This window comes from Leptonychotes weddellii, chromosome 8, assembly GCF_054177405.1.
Source record: "Leptonychotes weddellii isolate Sample4059 chromosome 8, ASM5417740v2, whole genome shotgun sequence".
Lineage (NCBI taxonomy): Eukaryota > Metazoa > Chordata > Mammalia > Carnivora > Phocidae > Leptonychotes > Leptonychotes weddellii.
The window spans coordinates 26,652,630-26,671,499 of record NC_138376.1 but is presented as its reverse complement, the minus strand read 5'-3'; the positions used below and the strand labels follow the sequence as shown (position 1 = coordinate 26,671,499).

Genomic DNA, 18,870 nt, shown 5'->3' with positions numbered 1-18,870 from the left:
AAACTTGCCAACACCACCCCCTCCCCACCAAATGAGCCAATTCCTTAAATGTGGCTCTCTTTCTTTTAACCCTGTGGCTTTTTGTATGCAGAGCTCCTGTTCTCACTCCACACTCTGCTGTCTCTCACACCCCAGAGTCATAATATAAGCCAGGAGCCACTGGGACCTGGTCTCTTGAGGACATACTGAAGGAGGATTTAATGTGAAGGAGAGCAGGTGAGCCAGGAAGAGTGCTATTGAGGAGGAAGGGAAGATGTCAGGAAGATGGGGTCAGCAAGGACAAGGGAGGATGTGGTAGAAAAAATACTAAAACTGATAGTTAATGCTCAGTGAGTGCCTCGGAAGGGTCGGCACTGTTCCGAATGCGTTGCTTATATTAACTTCATTTTACAGGTGAGGAAACTGAGGCTCAAAGTCACATGGCTGGTTCATGGCAGAGCAGTGGGCAGTGTGCCTCCAGGGCCCAGCGCTTAACTCGTGTCACACACAGGGAAAGGACAGTGCTAGGAAGAGGTGCCACTCCTCTGACGGAGGATAAGAGGGAGAGGCTGGATGAAGCTGGAGCTTCTATTCTATTCTATTGGGCTGGAGGAAATCCAGCTGCAGTCTTTATTGGGCTTCTCCTTAGAACTACACAGAAGTTCTGGGATCTTATGGACCCCACAACACAAGGAAAATGCCTCTGATAATCTGTCTGTGCCTAAAACCACTGAGATGCTGCATTAGTTAAAAATGTGTGGCCTACACGTAGGAGACTCTCTGAGTGATAGTGCCTCCAGCTATTTCATATAATAAAAAGCCTGGAGGCAGCCAGTCCCTGGAGTGGTTTCACAGTTCCCTGATGTCTCCAAGAAATCGAGATCTTGTCATCCCTATATTTTATCATCCTCAGTGTATGGACTTTTTATTCTTAGGCTTGTTTCCTCATGGTCACAGAATGGCTGCCAGAGCTCCAGAGTTCACAAAACCATCTTTGGGGCAGAGAGCAGGGACAGACCACCTGGATCTCCCTCCCAGACTTCCCCTAGGTCCTCTTGGTCAGAACTGAGTCCTAAACTAGTAAGCAGCAAAGAGAACATTAGCTCACATAGTGTAGAACAATCATGGGTCACCAGCTGGGGCTGAAGGAGAGGCCCACTTTCCTGTGCAAGTTGCAGCCTGAACGAAATATGGGTCCTTTAAGGAAGAAGGGAGTGTGGCTGACAGGTAGGAAACCAACTGTGTCTGTCACAGAAGCCCTCTGTCCCAGTCCACTGGGCTCTTTCAGGTCCATGGTTCTCATGCCACAGGACACACTTGGGACATGGGAATTTCAGACAAGACTAGGGGCCCTGTGTCTGGGGTCCAGCCTCCCTAAGTGCACTCAGCAGCCTCCTCCTGTGTTTAGGAAGGGTGTTGACGGGGAGCTGATCATAGTCTCAAAAGAATATGGGGACTAACAGGCCTTTGCTTCCTTCTGGTTAGGAGAAGCCACACCACTTCTCAGATACTCTTCCCTCCCAACGTTTTCTCTTCCCAGAATCCTAGCAAAATATTCTCAAAGATGAGACCTTTGGGAAAAAAAGAGAAAAACAAATGTCTTTCTGAGAGCTTCTTCTCTTGGCCAGTTAAGACAAACCTGTCTCTAGGCCTGGCTCTCCTTATGCCTGTGGTGGTTGGGGGGACAGGGACAGTCATGCAGATTTCAACAGGTTTTCATGCCACTGTGGTGGTGGTAAGTAGGAGGCCTGGGCCCCAGTGTTTTCGTCAGTAAAATGGTTTAGAGGAAATGCCTGGAGCGGGGATGGGAGAATTCCGCACAGTTTGCAAATTAGATATAAAGGCCTTGGCCAATTCCCTAGCGAAATGCCCAGTCAGACCCATTCCTACCTGGACAGTGCGGGTGGGAGACCCAGGGAAATGGGGGGTAATATGGGTTGTAGGCAGATGTGGGTGTTTTAGACCTGGCTCCGTGATTATACAAGATGGAGGACTGGGTGCCAGGGAGGGGTGAGGATGCTGGTGGGGTAGACGGTCAGTTAAGAAATAACGGAGGGGGGTGCCTGGGTGGCTCAGTCGGTTAAGCGTCTGCCTTCGGCTCAGGTCATGATCCCAGGGTCCTGGGATCGAGCCCCGCATCGGGCTCCTTGCTCGGCGGGAAGCCTGCTTCTCCCTCTCCCACTCCCCCTGCTTGTGTTCCCTCTCTCGCTGTCTCTCTCTCTGTCAAATAAATAAATAAGCCTTAAAAAAAAAAAAAAAAGAAAAAGAACTAACAGAGGGTACCCAAAGTCACATTTTAGTATCGAGAACAGGGGTTCTTAACTGGGGTGCGCCAACCGCAGACCGCACGCGGTAATTCAGAGTCCATGAACTTGGCTTGAAAAATATTACCACTTTCTTTCTGGCTGCTATGCCCTTGGTTCTGAAGACTTCGGTTGGAGTAGCAATGTCAACAGGAAGCACGGAGCTTTCCATCTCCCTTTATAGGTGCTGTAGTTCTCTTGAAACACCACTTACGCCCATTCCTACTTCAAATTTGTAGTTTATTGGGCTCCCAGCTAGATCTCGTTATTTAATGCGTTCATAAAGAAACCCATGAATTACAACATCACACACTTAAATGTTTTCACAACTGTATTTCAACATAACTAGCTTCCTTTGTAATCCTGCGTATTTCATTTTAGGCATACGAAAATATTGTTTTGAGGCGGGATCCGGGGCACAGAAAATGGTCACGGCTCCCTCCCTCACCCCCCACCACCCCGTGCCCAGAGGGGCCTCATGGACAATGGCCCAGAGCAAGGGCAGGGGTTCAGCTCCTGCGGGAGGGACCAGATCAGAATTCCAGCAGGCACTGCCCCTGCTCCAGGAAATCTCCGGGTAGGGAGGGCAGGGGTGAGGCCTCCCCAGGGACCTCTCACTGAGAGCTTCAATTTGATGGAATGGTGTTGGGCCTCTGCTGTTCATTGCGGAAAAGGAGAAAGTCGTTAGCTTCTTACCTTAAATCACAGGAGGATTTAGGGAGGATGAGGACAGAGCCCCGAGCTCACTGTGGAATAAAGGGAGGGGGAGCATCCCAGCATCGGTTCTTAGGGAATTGTTTCGACTGAATTTAAGGACACAAAAGCCAAGAGTGCGGAGAAGAGGTGGGAGGAGATTCTTGCAGAAGCAAGTCTCCCACACCCTGGTGGAGGTCCTTGTGCCGGGTGAAAGTTGAGCCATTCCCCTTTCCAAACAAGCCTCCGGGCGCACAGGCCTTGGTGCACGCATGCACCCCGGACTCTTCCCTGCAAGGACAGTTCCTCCGTCTCTGCCTCCCAGGAGCTGCCACCCGAACGCATCAGGCAAGCTCTGCTCTGGGTGACGCGGGTGGCCAGGCTCCAGCTGTAGGCCCCCGTGGTCTTGGGAGCAGAGCTGCACCATTGTATGAGGACACCCTTCATTTCACAGAGGAGGAAATCCAGGACACAGATGCTCTCACTCAATTGTCCCCCATCCCTGAGTTTAGCTTCCTTATCTCTGTCAAGACCTTCCAAGCTTCCCTACCTGCCACAGGGCAGATCCCACCCTTGTCCCGCAAGAGGAAGGGGGGCACACAAGACTTGTCAGAGGTCCTGCAGGCCAAGTCTGAGGGAAGCTGAGCCCAGATCCCCAGCCAGCCTATAATTGGACTGGCTTCCTGTCACTCATAGGGTGAGACCAGAACCCATGAACTCCTTCCCACTGCTCAGCAGCTCACGTCCCTATGGAGAAACTTCCCAGGTTTGAGATAATTGTAGGGAAATGACACATAAAATTTTAATTCTGGGTTGGGGGATAGACTGGAGGGACACCGAGGGATGATGGGAAAGGCCTTGGAGCCTGAAACCCTAGAAATTTTCAGGGGAGCCACTCAAAGAGACAGGCCAGGGCTACCCACTTCTGCTTCCTGCTGTGCTCTTCGCTGCGCATGATACCATGCGGTCTAGTCAGGGCAGAGAAATGATCGACAGGACCCCGGGACATCATCCATTCATTCACGCATTCCTCCACGCATTCATCCATTCACAGATACTTGTTCCAAGCAGGGGCTCACAGTGTGTAATGGGGAGGGGAGGCGGAACCACACACACTGTAAATCCTGTCCACAGAGGGCCTGGGGCAGAGGGAGGAAAAGACCCATTCTCAAAGGAGGATTGTGGAGAACTACTTCCTCGATGGCGGCCTGAGGCAAAGTCTTGAAGGATGTGGAGGATTTTCCTAAGTGAGGAGGGGGATGAAGGGCCTCCTAAGCAGAGGTTCTGAAAGAAGCCCCAGGCCCACCTGGAGAGTACTGGGACTGTGTACTGGGCTGCACTGGGCAAAGAGGACTGTGTGTGTGATGGCTCTCAGGAGAAAATGGGGTCCTGGGGTTAGGTTCATTTAGGAAGTTCTGGATTAAACAATGTTGAACAGACCTCTCTGCTGCAGGACTTGTCAGAACCTTTAACCTTTTCACCTGCAGGGTGAGCCTCATGGGGTGTCCCTGGACTGGCACTCTGGCTATCCACGCTGGGATAAGGAACATGGGAGGCAGTGGGATTGTATGATGTTAGAGAGGAGGCAAGGGGCTCTGAATGCCAGGCCAACGAGACTTTTGTTCTTGGGACCAGTGAGGTGTCTCAGGAGGCTGAAGGATTTAACTAAGGGATCTTGACTCAGGGGACTTGGGGCGGTTTAGTAACCAGCAAGGACAGGGCTATGGCAGAACATGGCCAGCCCCTCCCTCCTTGACAGCAGGGTCACTTCTGGGAGAGGAAGCAGAATCCACGGACACAGGCAGCAAAGGAGCTCAGAGAGTCAGGCTAGAAGGTACGGAAGGCTGGGCCACCGTTGAATCCAAGCATGAGTTAAGACCATGGTGGTCAAGGCTGCTAGGTTCAAATCCTGCCTCCACCACTTCCCAGCTGTGGGTATCTCACCCCAACTCCCTGGAGCCTCAAGCTGCTTTTTTTTTTAAATAGACATTATTTTTAGAGCAATTTTAGGTTGGCAGAAAACTTGTGCCAAAGTACAGGAAGTTCCATATACTCCCTCCCCCTGCCTCACAGCTCCCCTATTACTAACATCTTGCATCAGTTTGGGACATTTGTTACAAGTGCTGAACCAATACTGATACGTTGTTATCAACTAAAGGCGGCAGTTTATTTGGGGGTTCACTCTGTGGTGGACGGTTCCACTGGTTGTCACTACCGCATAATGTCATGTATCCACCATTACAGTATCATGCAGAATAGCCTCGCTGCCCAAAAAGTGCCCTGTGTGAGCCTCCGGTTTTACCATCTGTAAAATGAGTATGTGAAGCCCATGTGAGCCCCTCAGACTCCGTTGGTTGCTGATTTAGGCTTCTTGACTAATGGGACGGACATCAACCAAGTGTTTTTCTAAATATGGTCTGCTATCCATCAGAATCCCTGGACTTGGGGGAGGGGGTTTTCATTCAAATATTCTCAGGCCTCAGCCCCATACCCTGCTAAGTCAGAATCTCTGGGGTAGTGCCCAGGAATCTGCATTTTAACCAGGCCCCTGGTGCCCAGGGCCAGGACTAGGGGTACCTGGAAATTGGTTCTACCAAAGCTGTTCAAATGCAAACAGAAAAATCCTAGCCATTGTCAGGTTAAAGCTCAGGAGAGATGCCCATTCCTGGGAGGAGGCAGGAGTAGAACCGCTTTCCATAAAGCCTGGAAAAAGCCCATTTCTGCCTTCTGCAGCTCCCAGCCCACAAGCCTGCTATTGTTTCATATCTCGAGTGCTTATCACTCACCCAAAATAACCTGCGTGCAGCGTCTCACCAGCTGCAACACTCTCTGCAACTCCCTCAATTTAGCAGCCAACACGTTCGGCTCCGCGACAGAGCCCAGGGCCCAGGAAGGGGCCCCTCCCTCGTGGCCGTCTGTAGGGGGTTAAATGGTGTCCTCCCAAAATTCGTGTCTGCCCAGAACCTCAGAATGTGACCTCACTTGAAAATAGGGTCTTTCCGGATGTAATGAGTAAGGACTGGGATGAGGTCGTGCTGGATGAGGGCGAGCCCGGGTCAATCTCTGGTATTGCTCTAAGGACAGACGGGGACGGACAGAGCTCCACCGAGAGCAGGGGGCCGTGTGAGGACGGAGGCAGAGACTGGAGGGAGGCAGCGACAAGGCCAGGCACACCAAAGAGGACGGGAGCCACCAGAAGCTAAAAAGAAGCAAGGAAGGATTCTGCTCTAGAACCTTCAGAGGGAACCTGGCCCTGGCGACACCTTGATTTCAGACTTCCAGCCTTCAGAACTGTGAGAGAATACAGTCCTGTGGTTTCAAGCCTAGTTTGTGGTGATTGGTCCCAGCAGCCTTAGCAAACCAATACACCATCTCTGCCCGCCCCTCAGCCCCACTACAGCCTTGAAGGAAGGACCCCCACACATGGGCGAGTCTCCAGATGGACGTTTTTATGTGGCTGGTTGCGATCAGAGCTATTTTCTGCCAACCAACATCTCTGAATCCTGCAGCTACGAGGCCTGTTTCCTACACCGGGACAAGGCCCCTCTCTCCTCCGCCCGGAAGGCGATAGTCCCAGAAGGGCTGGACCAGAAGTGACAAGCAGACAGGGGTCCCAGGGGCAGTATCCGGCAGGCGGTGCCATGGGGCAGTCCCTGGGCTCAACCAGGGGTCCGGCTAGACGGGTCACTACAGCTTCATGCCGCTCCGGCGCCGTGAGTCCTTCCGGGCAATGGGGCTGAAGTTCACGATCTCCTTGTAGAGGTGCTCTGCGAAACACAGGCTGGCTCGAGGTGTGCAGGGGGTGCTGAGGGCAAAAGAGAGTCCCCTCCCCCGACATAACACGGAGCAGAAGTCTGCTCAGGGAGCAAGCAACGCACGCAGGAGACAATATCTGCTCAGAGAGGAGGCGGCAGTGGGGATCCCGGAGGGCGCGCACGGGCCAGCTGAGGCCAGGCCTGGGAACAGAGCGGGCAAAGCAGGGACAGGCGGGAACCCCGAGGCCCCCAGCTCTTACGCTTCCATTCATCCACTGTGAGTTTCTCATGTTCTAAGGAATCATCAAACGGCTGCGGGGCCTCTGTCTCCTCCTCAGGGTCTCGGAAGGGCTCAAAGAAGGGGTGGGCGAGGGCCTGTGAGGCCGTCAGGCGCTTGTCCACATCCAGCTCCAGTATCTTCTCCAGCAGGTCTATGGCTGCAGCGACAGAGCTGGCGAGTCACACCCCAGGCCCCGCAGAGCCCCGCCCGCCGGGACAGCCAGCAGCCCCCCCCCCACCAGGAGCCAGGCCCCAGCACTCACCCTGGGGGCTGGCGTGCGGGAAGAGCTGAGAGAAATCCTTCTTGGGGCTCTGTGGCAGGGCCTGGATGTAGGATTTGGCCTGGAAGACCGAGGAGCAGTGAGTAATCCCCCACGGTCAGCCTCTCGGGGCTCAGGCCTTGGGGTGAAGGGTGGGGACTCCAGAAAAGCCCCAGAGCCGGGCTGAAGGCTCAGGTCAAAGTCCAAAGTGGGATGAAGGCAAGAAAGAGCACCTGCCAGGGCAAAAGGAGGGGACGGGTGAGCCCTCCTTCCCATGTGGGCCTAGAGCCCACGGGACCCCGGTTAGCCAAGTGCACGAGCCTAGGCCCGTCTAGACCCACTTGCCACTCACCGCTTTGTCATTCAACTTCTGCACAAACTCTGCGCCCGGCACCCCGGTCACTTTTAGGATCTGGGACAGCTGGTCCAGGTCTTGGCAGAGGGTTAAGGCTCAGCCTCGCTCTCCCGCCGCCCATCCATCACTCCCACCCGGGCGCTGAGGCAACCATCCAGGAGCCAGATGCGCTTTCAGGGGAGGGCGCAGGTCTCTGGAAGGCTTCCCACCCGCCTTACCCCTCCTGGATGCGCCGCCTTCCCACCCCCATCCCACCCAGCCAGCCACCCTCACATGGGTCTCTCCGTCACCTTCCCCCACCCTCACACTGAGTTCGGCACCGCAGACCCCACGTATTCTCCTCAACACCCGCACAGCGTGTGTGTGCCAACACGTGAAGTCTTTTCTACATGGTGGTGGAATGGCAGGTGACTGCTTTTGGGCAGTTCCCTTATCTGCATTTTAAAATCATTCTACGGTGAGGGGCACCTGGCTGGCTCAGTAGGTGGAGCGTCCGACTCTTGATCTCAGCCCAGGTCTTGGCCCCAGAGTCATGAGTTCAAGCCCCTTGTTGGGCTCCACGCTGGGTGTGGAGCCTACTTTAAAAAAAAAATAAACAAACAAATAATACTGTTCTACAGTGAGCATGTATCGCTTTCGCATTAACAACAAAAAAAAGATTTAATCAAGTGTCTGTTGAAGGAGTGAATCCCTGGAGTTTGGCTTTCCCAGCAAAGGATACAATCTTTCCCCTTGAACAGAGTTTTCCCCGTCAGCATCTCTGCCATGATACAGCCCACAGACCAGATGTCCACTGCAGAGGGAGGGGAGAACGAGCTGAGCCGGCGGTCAGTCAACCCAGAGTAACCAAAACGGCTTTGGAGGAGTCCCCAGAGAAGACCCCTGGCCCCTCCCTGGGCAGCTGACCACTGACCAGTCTGGTTGTAGTGCATCCAGCTGAGGATCACCTCAGGGGCCCGGTACCAGCGGGTCACCACATAGCCTGTCATCTCAGCATCTGCATGCCGGGCCAGCCCGAAATCCAAGATCTATGACTCAGGGGACACAGGGAGAAAGAGCTGCTGCAGACAGGAGGCTCCCAGGGGAGAGGGGCCCACCCCGAGGCCAGGCTGACCCTGCCTGAGCCCGCTCACCTTCAGCTCGCAGTCCTCGTTCACGGCCAGGTTGCCCGGCTTCAGGTCCTAGATGAGAGGAGAGAGCGAGCGCTGGGCTGAGAGGTGGAGACAGGAGCTTGTCCCCCTTCCTCTCTCTCTGGGTGTCAGCCTTCTTGTGTGTAAAATGGGGGCTGGCCTACATGTCCTCTTGGGCCCATCCAGCTCTAAAATACTCTTGGTTCTTGGAGCCTAAATCACCCAGCTCAAGGCTCGCTTTGTTTGCAGCATCCAGAAAGTTCCCCAGAACACAGCATTCTTCTGAGCAGGCCTTCCTGGGCCAAGGTTGGGTCTGAAAAATCCACATTCCAAGTTCCAGAGGATTTTCGCCTCCCCACTCCTTTCCTCCTTCCCGGCTGTGGAGAATCCCTCCGGGGTGGAGGGGCCTCTGAGGACCACTGCAGAGAAAGCACTCACCCTGTGGATGACCCCAGCTGAGTGGATGTACTGTGTACGAGAGAGAGAGAGAGAGAGAGAGAGAGAAGGGTGAGTCCAGCTTCCATACTGGGAGCTTCAGGCTGGCTCCAAACCCCTCCCACCCTGTCCCACTGTGCTCTTCCAGCCCCCACGGCCTGGCATTCCCCAAACCTTGGGTCTCAACACCAAGGCGCCCCCCTCGGCCACCTTCCCGACCCCCCCGCGCACCTTGAGACCCTTGAGCATCTGATACACCAGGTACTGGATCTTGTCCTCACTGAACTCCATCCCCATGATCTTCTGCAGGTCCGTCTGCATGAAGGGCATCACCAGGTAGCTGCAAAGCACAAGAGCTTCTTGCCAGCCCCAGCCCCACCCAGCCCCAGGTCTGAGCTCAGATGAGGTGCAGGGACTATGGCAGAACAGAGGGCTTAGAAGTGGCCTCCGTGTGCAAGACCCAGCCCCATCGCAGCCAGCCAGACCCCGACACGGGCTTCCTGGCTTCTGGCTCCCAGCCTGGCCACGGCGGCCGCCCCATTAGCAGAGCTCAGGGTCAGCATTTTGGCTGAAGTGTGCTCAGGAAAACCAAATGGAGCTGTGCTCCCTCTCTTCAAAGGCGCCCTCTCCTTGCCCGCCTCCGCGCCCCCCAGAAAGCCACAGCTGTGACTTAGGAGCACCTGCCAGGATTTCCTTCTGCTTCTGTCCAAATACTTTCTCCCCCAGACGGTCATGCCCGGCTGGGAGAGCTCCACAAACCACCAAGAATGTCTGCCCTTCCAAGAAGGAAGTAATCAAACAACTTCCAGGAGGGCAGAAGGAAGGAGTAGCTGAGCCACGGCACCCTCCGATCGGATTGCAAAACAGGTCAAGCTCAGCAAAATATAGCTATTGCTCAAGGTAGTAACGGCAAAGTCCAGAACAAAAGATGATAGATTTAAAAAGGAATATTTACCAAAAAAAAAAAAAAATGTGGTGGAAGCCATCTCTATGAGCCTATGATTTTTTTTTTTAAGATTTTATTTATTTGAGAGAGAGAGACTGAGAGCACGCGCATGAGAGCATAAGCAGGGGGAGGGGCGGAGGGAGAGGGAGAAGCAGGCTCCCTGTGGAGCAGGGAGACTGATGACTCTGGGCTCGATCCCAGGACTCTGGGATCATGACCTGAGCCGAAGGCACCCTGAGCCTGTGATTTTCTGAAGCTTTCTTCTACCGGATCATCCCCTCTCCCCCATGGGGGCCCTGCTCCATGCACGGTCCCCTCCCCACTGTTGTCCTTCACCTCCGCATGGACCCTCTCTTCTCAGCTGACAAACCTGCTGAAGTCTGACCATGCTTGAACCACCTTCCCTTGACTTGTTTCTTCAAAGAGCCACCCCTTCTCCCTCTTTCCCTCCGCAACCAAACTTCTAGAAAGAATGGTTCATACCTCTTGACTCACTGCCTTACTTCCAATCCCCTGACAACCTGACGTCTGCTCCTGCCCCTCCGAAACCACTCTGATCAGTCTCACCAACGGCTGCCCAGCACACGCCCAGCACACGCTCCCGGGGCTCCCTTTCTTCCTATCGGACCTCTTGCAAAGTCTGACCCTCCCTCAAGATTCTCTGTTGATCTCTTAATCGACAGTATTGTATCGTATTCTACCTGAGCCCAGACCTTCCTGAGCTCCAGATTTATGTGCAACTGCTGATTAAACACCCGAACATTTATAGGCTTCTTAAAAGTTGTGTCTAAAACAGAGTTCATTATCTTTCTCCCAAGATCTGTTCTCCTTCCACCTTGTATTCCAAGCAGGAGCCTGGCATCCTGACCTACACCCCTTCTCCCGGCCACTGCGTCTCCCAACAGATAAGACCTTTTGACAGTCCTGTCTCCTGATGGGTCTCAAGTCTGCTCTCAGCATCACCTCCGCCTTAGTTAGATCAAGGTCTGAGACACCACTCTCCAGGCTTTCTCTGCTCCTAGAGCTGCTCCCTGTTCCCCCCCCCGCCAAAGTGCACCCCCAAATCGATCTGACTACTCACCCCAATGTTCAAATCCTCCATGGACTTGAGGCTGCCTGTGGGATCAAGTCTGGGCTCTTCCCTTGACCAAACCAGCCGTTGGCCTTCACTAGTCACACTGAACTTACCCATATTCCCCTCACAGTCCAGTCTCAGGCCCCATGGCCTTGCCTTTGTCCTCGCAGTTCCTCCTACCTACTATGCCTTCAGCACCTTTACCTCACGTGAACATCTACTCACCCTCTGGCGCTGAGTTCGAGCATTGCCTCCTCTGTGAAGCCCCGAGGCAGCATGCAGCCCCCCCCCCCCCCGCCCCGACCATACTTAGAGCACCCACCGCACTACTGTGAGTCTTCATTTAGAAACTGTACCCCCACCCTGCCTGGGAGGGGGTGCTGGTCCACTTTAAATTCCCAACGCTAAGCCCAGCAACTAGCTTTATAGGAAAAAAAACTTAAGAATCACTGCATTAAATTTAAAATGAAAGCATCCTAACAAAGGGACCTTCGGCTGCATTTAAAATAGGGGTTGGGAAAAAAATTTAAAAATCCACCTTCTCAAAGTTTCCTACGTTGTAGACCAGGCCAAAGCCATGCATTTAACAACTAAATTTTCTGGCTCCGTGTGACTCTGTCACACACCCCATCAGCCAGAGGGGACCAGGGCTTCCTGCTAGGAAGAGCCCCAAGGTCCAGACCCACACCTGGGTCCCCACGGATTGGTGAGGTAAGTTGGTGCGGACCCTGTGAGGACTGCCAATGCGGTCTTGGTGGTATTAAAGTGGGTAATAAGAGAAGCAGATGAGCAGACAGCTCCTGTCAGGCAAGCACCCCACAAAGCCCCTCCCATCTCTTCTTGCCCACCTTTCTCTCCACCCCCTCCCCCGCCCCCCGCTGAAAGAATCTCCAGAGAGAATCACACAGCGGTGAGCAGCCCAGGACAGGAAGCCCGCTGCCCAGAAGGGCGAATCTGGACTCTCCCCTAGCCGGCTCCCTAGCGGCAAGCAAGGCCTGCAAATGCCCTAGAACTCAGTGCAGCCCGACTCACAAGTCATGGAAGCTGCGCAGGGAGGAGGCTGAGGTGAAGACATCCAGGAGCCCGATGACCTGGGGAGAAGGTTGCCAGTGAAGCTGGGCAGCCACCACAGCCCTCTCCCCCTTTCCATGGGGCCCAGCCATGCACACAACCATCCGCCCTTTCCTGATACACCGTCTGCGGCAGGAGGCAGGTTCCCAGCCTTCTTGGGAGCAGTAAAAAGGGCAGAGGGATCCCCTTAACTGGGAGGGAGCTTGCAGTGCACAGTGATGGGAAGTCAGGCTGGGGAGAAGGGGAATTGCCCCCCAAGTCTGGGGTTCAGGGCAGGCGTGCAAATTCACTCTCAACTCAAGGAGGCAACCACAAGTGGTGAAGGGAATGGGAGGGAACAGGGAAGGGGGTCTTCCAGCCAGCAGGCTCCCTGCCCTTGACCTTGGGTCTCCCACCACATCCATCCTTGCCTGCCAAAGGGCTGGTTCGGAGCCAGGGGCAACGTCGCCCCTGGCTGAGGGCCATGGGGAGGGGTTTGCTGAAGAGGAATGGGGCTTAATATTTGTCCACGATATTTTGAAATCATTTTACCAATCTAGGTATCCTAGAGCAAAGCCTGGTTGTTAGGCCCAGCGCTGGGTGGCTAGTCTTCCCAGCTGTTTCTATCAGACAGGATATTCTAATGGTTATGCACTGAGGCCTGGGGCCAGGCTGCATAGGTTCAAATCCCAGCTGGGCCACTGACTAACCATATAACCATTTAGTCTTCCTGTGCCTTGGTTTCCCCTTCTGTACATGGGAGTAATAGTACTCAACTCCTGTGATGTGAGGGTTAACAAGTTAGTTTACGCAAAGCTCCGACATAGCACTTGGCACACAGGAAGTGCTCAAGTACCTATGGTTATTGTTATCAGAGCCACGTGTGGAAGCCACATTAACCAGGATGCTGGGGCGCCCTAGCTCCGAGATCTAGAACAAATTACAAAGTTTCTGCGCACCCATTCCTTCGCAACACCGAGGAAACAGTAAGTTTGCACCTCACAAAGTTCATTTTGCTCCACTGCCCAAAAACCCTTTGCACCCTTCCTGGGAAGTAGGTAGGGCAGGTCCTGGCACCTCATTTTAATGAGGTGAGGAATAAGGGCGGGAGGGGCAGGGAGGAGATTGGCCCTGTCCTGGGCTTTCTGTACCCTCTCAGGCCATCTCCCCCACACATGGGGGGCGGAACCTGGTCAGGAGCCTCCCGGGGCCCCCTCCCCCTCCACAACCCCTCTCCTCCGCCGCCTGCCCACCTGCTCCAGAGCAGCCCCCAGAGCCCCCAGGCCCAGCCTACGTTCTCATGCTGCATGTGCTTCAGTAGCCGCAGCTCTCGGTAGGCCCGTTTGGCAAAGATCTCGGACTGGAAGGGCCGGCTCAGCTTCTTGATGGCCACCTTCTCCCCTGATCGGTTGTCGATGGCAGAGCTGGGGGGCACGCACAGGTCGGCTTTCTTTCCTCCGCAGCAGCCCCCACGCCACACCCTGGGTGCTATCTCCCAGGCCACTCTGGTGAGCCCAGGCCATCCTCACCAAAATCCCTCCTGGCCAACGGGCTGGGCTGGGAGGAAGGGAACCCGCCACCCGGGAGGTGAGGGAGCAGCCTCAAGCGCAGTGAGGGCGACTGGGGGGGTGGGGGGCTGGGGGGCGAGGGGTCAGTTCTGCAGCGGGTCAGACCCAAGGTCATGCCAACAGGATCCAGAGTCCGGAGGGAAGCTCACTCTGCACCTTGGCAAGTCTCAGTGTACCCACTCGTAACAACGGGGATTTGCCTGGATGAACTCTAGGGTCCCTTGTAAGGTTCAAGTCCTGGAGAACCAGACCCAGTCCTAATTCAACCCACAGAGACCCCACAAAGCCGGTGAGAACAGTGAGGTGGCGTCCGTAGTGGCCGCAGGCCAGCCTCTGCCACAACCTGAGGCTTCTGGCTCATGCTGCGCTGCCCGGTCGCCTCCCCCCAGCTCCAAGCGCTTAGTGTGGGAAAAGCCCCCGCCAGGGTCTTCCGAGCCCGCGGGACTCTGGGCCTTGGGGTCCTGGCTCAAGGCGGTGGGCGCGCGGCCCCGAGAGCCCGGCAGGAGAGGGGACCCCCCCGGGGTGGGTTCCGGGCAGGGGTGCACTGGCCGGCCCGGCGGGTCGGGAGGCTCCACCTGCGTCCCGGTGCCTGCGCGCCCGCCGTCCGGCCGGCCCGACGCCCCGCGCGCGGCCCCCCCCCGCGCCCCCCAGGCACCGGGGGTCTCACCACACGGCGCCATAGGCCCCGCTGCCTACGTGCGTCGGGGACACGTAGGTCTTGGGCAGCTCCCAGGCGGTCTTGTTGACGTCCTGCTTGTAGAAGCCCTTTTTCCGGGTGAAGCTCATCCCGGGCCCCGATCTCGGCGGCCCCAGCGCGGCGCCTGCCTCCGCGGCCCGTCGGGCTCCCAGCGCCAGGCCCGCCGCCCGCTCCTCCCCCGCGCGAGGGCGGGGTCCCGGGCCCGCGGCGCGTCCCACCTGCCTGCTCGCCCAGGTGCGCCGGCTGCGGCCACGCCCGGGCCTGCCCCGACAGCCCCGGCGCTGTGGGGCCCGGCACGGGAGCCGCGGCCCGGGCGGCAGGTGCGCTGCCCCGCAGGACCGGGGTCCCGCGGCCGGCTAGAGCTCAGGGGCCCCCGCGTAGGGCGGGGGCGGAGACAGGGCCTCTCGGGTCCTTCCGGCCCGGGACTCGGTAGGAAGATCCGCGTGGGCATCGTGGTGCGGCCACTGAAGACAATTTTGGAAAAACAAAACCAAACCCCACAACTTTTTGATTACGGGAAGTTTCAAAAGAAGTTTCAAAAGTACGAAAGTAGACGGAAGAGCCCGATGCTTCTCATCTGAATGTGCCCTGAATCCCCTGGGCGTTTTATTTGATTCAAATACAGATTCTGGTGCAGTTGACTTGGGGCGGAGCGAAGAGGCTGCGTTTCAAACAGGCTCTGGACGGCGCTTTGATAGTGAGGTTCTAGTGAATCTGCGTGGCCCCAGTCCCTCAGCTTCAATAATTATATCAACCCTTAGCCAACTTTGTCTCCCTCATTTTGAAGCAACACCAGGCATCATATAATTTCATCCATAATATTTTCATATCGCCAAAAGATTAGGGACTCCTTTTAAAACATAACCACAATATTTTTATATCTAAAATTACCAACCGTGATTCTATAGCATCAACTATCTAGTCTAGGCTCAAATTTCCGATTTTGCACGGGGTTTTGCCGGCTTCCTAATGCCCTGTGAGGACAGTGACAAGCCAGGGCCTTCTGTCCCTGTGTCTGGTGGCTGGTGCAGCCTGAAGAAGATTCTGTGCTCTAATTAAATCGTGGAGGCCTCCCAGGAAGGGGGGTGGGACCGAGAATAGCCGTAAGGGGTCCACATGGCTGGTCTGACTTATCTGCCCCTTCACTGGCCTGGGGAAGGGGTTGTGGCAGGGGCGGGGACCACTTGCTCACTTAGTCAAAGGGAGAGAGGGTATCTTGAAGGAGGAAAGGAACTTGCCTGTGGCCCACAGCAAGCCGAGGGTCCTCACTAGGGAGTCTGCAGGCCCCAAGCCCTGGACCCCAGTCCCTCCCACACAGTCTGGAAGACCACATGGGGATCCCACAGAAATGCCCAACGGGCATGGCATCCAGAGAGTCTAGTAGGATATCAAAAACTGTATTGAGAATGAATGGAAGAATCAGCCCATTCGAAGTGAAAAAATATTTCCTGAACACGTGTGCGTGCTATGGGCCGGTCATTACTCCGAGTTTTACACATACGACTAACTCCCTCAGTCCTGGTGAGAGGTCTGTGAGTCAGTACTATTATCTTGCTCATTTTAGAGATGACGAAGCTGAGGTGCAGAGAGGTTAAGTAACTTGCTGAAGGTTGCACAGCTGCCAAGGGGCAGAGCTGGGTTGAAGAAGTGAGCACAGCCTGGTTCTAGAGGCTATGTTCTCAGCTCCAAGTCTATGCAGTGTCTCTGGGTTGAAAGGCCTTGCTCCTTAAAGGCAATGGTCTGCATTTCACATCGTCCCCTCACTCACATCATGAGGACATGTCTACTGATCAAACCATGTCTCCCTCCACACATCCTACATGAGGGTATCTGGCATATTCTCCATCCTCTTCCCTGCCCCAACCCCGACTCTGGCCCTGAGACCCTGCGGGAGGAAAAAGGAAGGGGCTAGGTGCCTGGGAGGGCTGCAGGAGTTTGGGACCTTTGGGGTTGGTGGTGCCAGGGGATGGCACCCTGATTCTGAAGCTGGGGTGAGGTCCTGGAGGCCAGAGTTCAGGCCTGGGTGCAGGCAAGACAGAATTGTCCAGGAGACTTAGGGTTTCCTTCTGGGTTGAGCATGGCGTTCCCCAGGGCAGGGGCGTTCCCCAGGGCAGGGACAGAGCTTCTGCCTCTCTATTGTATGTCCCAATAACCTGAGTGTGGCAGAGGGGAGCCCAGAACGGTGGGGAATACCAGGGAAGTGCCCCTGCCCAAGTGGGTACAATCCTGCGAGTGCGCGAGTTGGGCACTCGGACTGTGGCTCTGGATGCCTCTTAAGCAATGGTCAGGAAGTGACTCAGTCCAGTCTGATGACACTGTCTCCCCCCAACGCCGCCCCCTCGGGCCTCAGCTAGGCCCGTGTTTACTCAACAGCCAGGCGGCCTCAGGAGAGAAATACCTTGGAGGATCCAGTCGGGGAAGTCACACATGGGAGAGGAAGCGCAGCGGGTCACTGAGGCCCCGGGCTCCTCTTCTCTTTCAGCTCCAATCTCCTCTGCACTTCTCCTCCCAGATGCTGGCCCAACCTTATCATGTTGGTTTCTGCCCTATCAAGGCCAAAGCAAGGGGGTTAGGAAACCAACTTTGGAAGGGGACCCGAGTTGCCACCCTGACTCTGCACTACCAGCTGTGTGGCCCTGGGCAAAACTACTGCCCCTCTCTACAGGGTCTCAGCGTCCGCTTTGTGACACGGGAGTGATAGTAAGCATGGCAAATATATCTCAAGAGTCCCGGGAGTGTATCACCCCGAGAGCAGCACAACACCACCCCAACGAGGTCGGGACTGACAGTGCCTCCAGCCAAGGACAGTTAGAAACCCACCTGGGAGTGAACGAGCCGGGTCTATCACTCCTTGCATCAGGGGAACCATGGGGTGGCTCAGTAACAGGCCGCTAGGAAGGACTCACTATAACGTTTGGGCTCGTGTTAGGCAATCGGTGGAAGGTTTAAGGAAGCAAGACTTCGATCTGGATTAGACACTATCAGGAAGTAGAGCTGATTCTATGGTTGGGGATCTTAAATCTTACCTAGAAGAAGAGCCAACTGGAAAGAGGAGAGAGCTGTAACTGGTAGAGAAGCAGCCTCTACTCAGATTAGCTACACGAGGGCTGTTTGGTCACTTCTGCGGTCTGGACAATATGCCTGTTTTGTCTGTTTTCGGGCGTGATTATGGAGTGGTCTTGTTTTTGTCTTGACCCGTCATGGTCACGGACGGCCTTGTCTGTGTTCTCGGGAGCACAGCAGGGGAGCTGTGCCCGGCCAGCTCCGAGCACCACCAAGGCCTGGCTGTTAGGACCAGGCAGCTCCCGGATGTCAGGGCTGCTTTGCTCTGTCCAGATGGCGAGACCGAGGCCCAGAGGTGTTCAGTAATTGGCCCAAAGTGACACATGACCAAGAAGTTGGTGGATGTGGTCTTCCAGAGGCTGCACATTCAACCAAGTAGACAGCCCAGCACCCAGCAAGCCCCCGGGAAGAGACTGTTGAAGGCTTGTCCTCCTAGTGACGCTGCGGGGCGGGGGGGCAAGGGCACGGGTTTCGGGGGGAAAGATGACTGGTTTCTTAGAACAGAGACAGAAGCCTCACGGGACAACGAGCCTGGCTGCCCGTGTCCGCTCCATCTTGCCTCAGGAATCCGGCCACTCCTCAAACACTACAGCCCCCTCTGTCCCAAACGCAGGGCCAGCCACTCAAATCCTCAGCACAATTGGCCAGGAGACCTCTACAAAATAAGAAACCATGATGCGCCTGGGGTCCCGCCGGGACGAAACCGCAAGGGAGCCCTAAGAGCTCGGGCTCCAGCTCTGAGAGATTCCCCTGCTCCTTAGGGGCTTTCAAAACTCCACAAAACAATCAAAATCAAGAGGAGGTAGGGAAGTGCAGAGGGAAGGCCGCACATGGGGGCTGCCCTGTGCCTTGTTAACTTAGAGCTAGCCCTGGACGAGGTAGCCTCCCTGAGCCTCAGTTTCCTCGTCTGTAAAGCAGGAGTGGTAACAATATCCACCTCGCGGGGCATCACAAGGACTGAGAGATACGGCAGGAGAGGTGTCTAATTCAGTGGCTGGCACATGGGAGATGCTCTCCCGATGTGCCTTCCCCAGTGTCATCCAGCTCTGCCTCCCGGGCCGCCAGACCCCACACTGCTCCGCCCCAGCCCCTGCCCCTTGCTCCCAGTCCTGCCCCGGAAGCTGCTCTCTTGGGCGGCTCCTACTCACATCGAACTGTTATTAAGCTTTTAAAAATTTTTTAAGTTTTTATTTAAATTCCAGTTAGTTAACGTAGAGCGTAATATTAGTTGCAGGTGTACAATAGAGTGACTCATCACTTCCACACATCACCTGGTGCTCAT

The 18,870-nt window shown here is 55.4% G+C and overlaps 1 protein-coding gene across 2 annotated transcripts; it reads right to left on the bottom strand.

Moving 5' to 3' along the window:
• Positions 1-6,404: 6,404 nt before the first annotated feature.
• MAPK13 (mitogen-activated protein kinase 13) lies at positions 6,405-14,706 on the bottom strand. 2 transcript variants are annotated; one of them, XM_081828067.1, is made up of 12 exons: positions 14,496-14,706; positions 13,555-13,684; positions 12,243-12,301; positions 9,421-9,529; positions 9,193-9,222; positions 8,758-8,805; positions 8,538-8,652; positions 8,346-8,417; positions 7,622-7,701; positions 7,273-7,351; positions 6,991-7,167; positions 6,405-6,742 (listed from the first exon to the last, which is right to left on the bottom strand). In XM_081828067.1, the coding sequence occupies exons 1-12, from the start codon at positions 14,612-14,614 to the stop codon at positions 6,663-6,665; spliced, it is 1,098 nt and encodes a 365-aa protein (XP_081684193.1). In that variant the 5' UTR covers positions 14,615-14,706; the 3' UTR covers positions 6,405-6,662. The 2 variants fall into 2 exon arrangements, with proteins under 2 accessions (XP_081684193.1, XP_081684194.1); XM_081828068.1 differs by lacking the exons at positions 12,243-12,301; positions 13,555-13,684 and having other exon boundaries at positions 14,496-14,691.
• Positions 14,707-18,870: the final 4,164 nt, after the last annotated feature.

Coding starts and splice junctions, on each gene's coding strand:
- MAPK13 (XM_081828067.1), bottom strand. CDS start 14,614: ATGAGCTTCACCCGGAAAAAGGGCTTCTACAAGCAGGACGTCAACAAG. Junction 9,223..9,420: donor AGATGCTCAAGGGTCTCAAG/GTGCGCGGGGGG, acceptor TCTCGTACACAG/TACATCCACTCAGCTGGGGT. Junction 7,168..7,272: donor CCCGCACGCCAGCCCCCAGG/GTGAGTGCTGGG, acceptor CTGTCGCTGCAG/CCATAGACCTGCTGGAGAAG.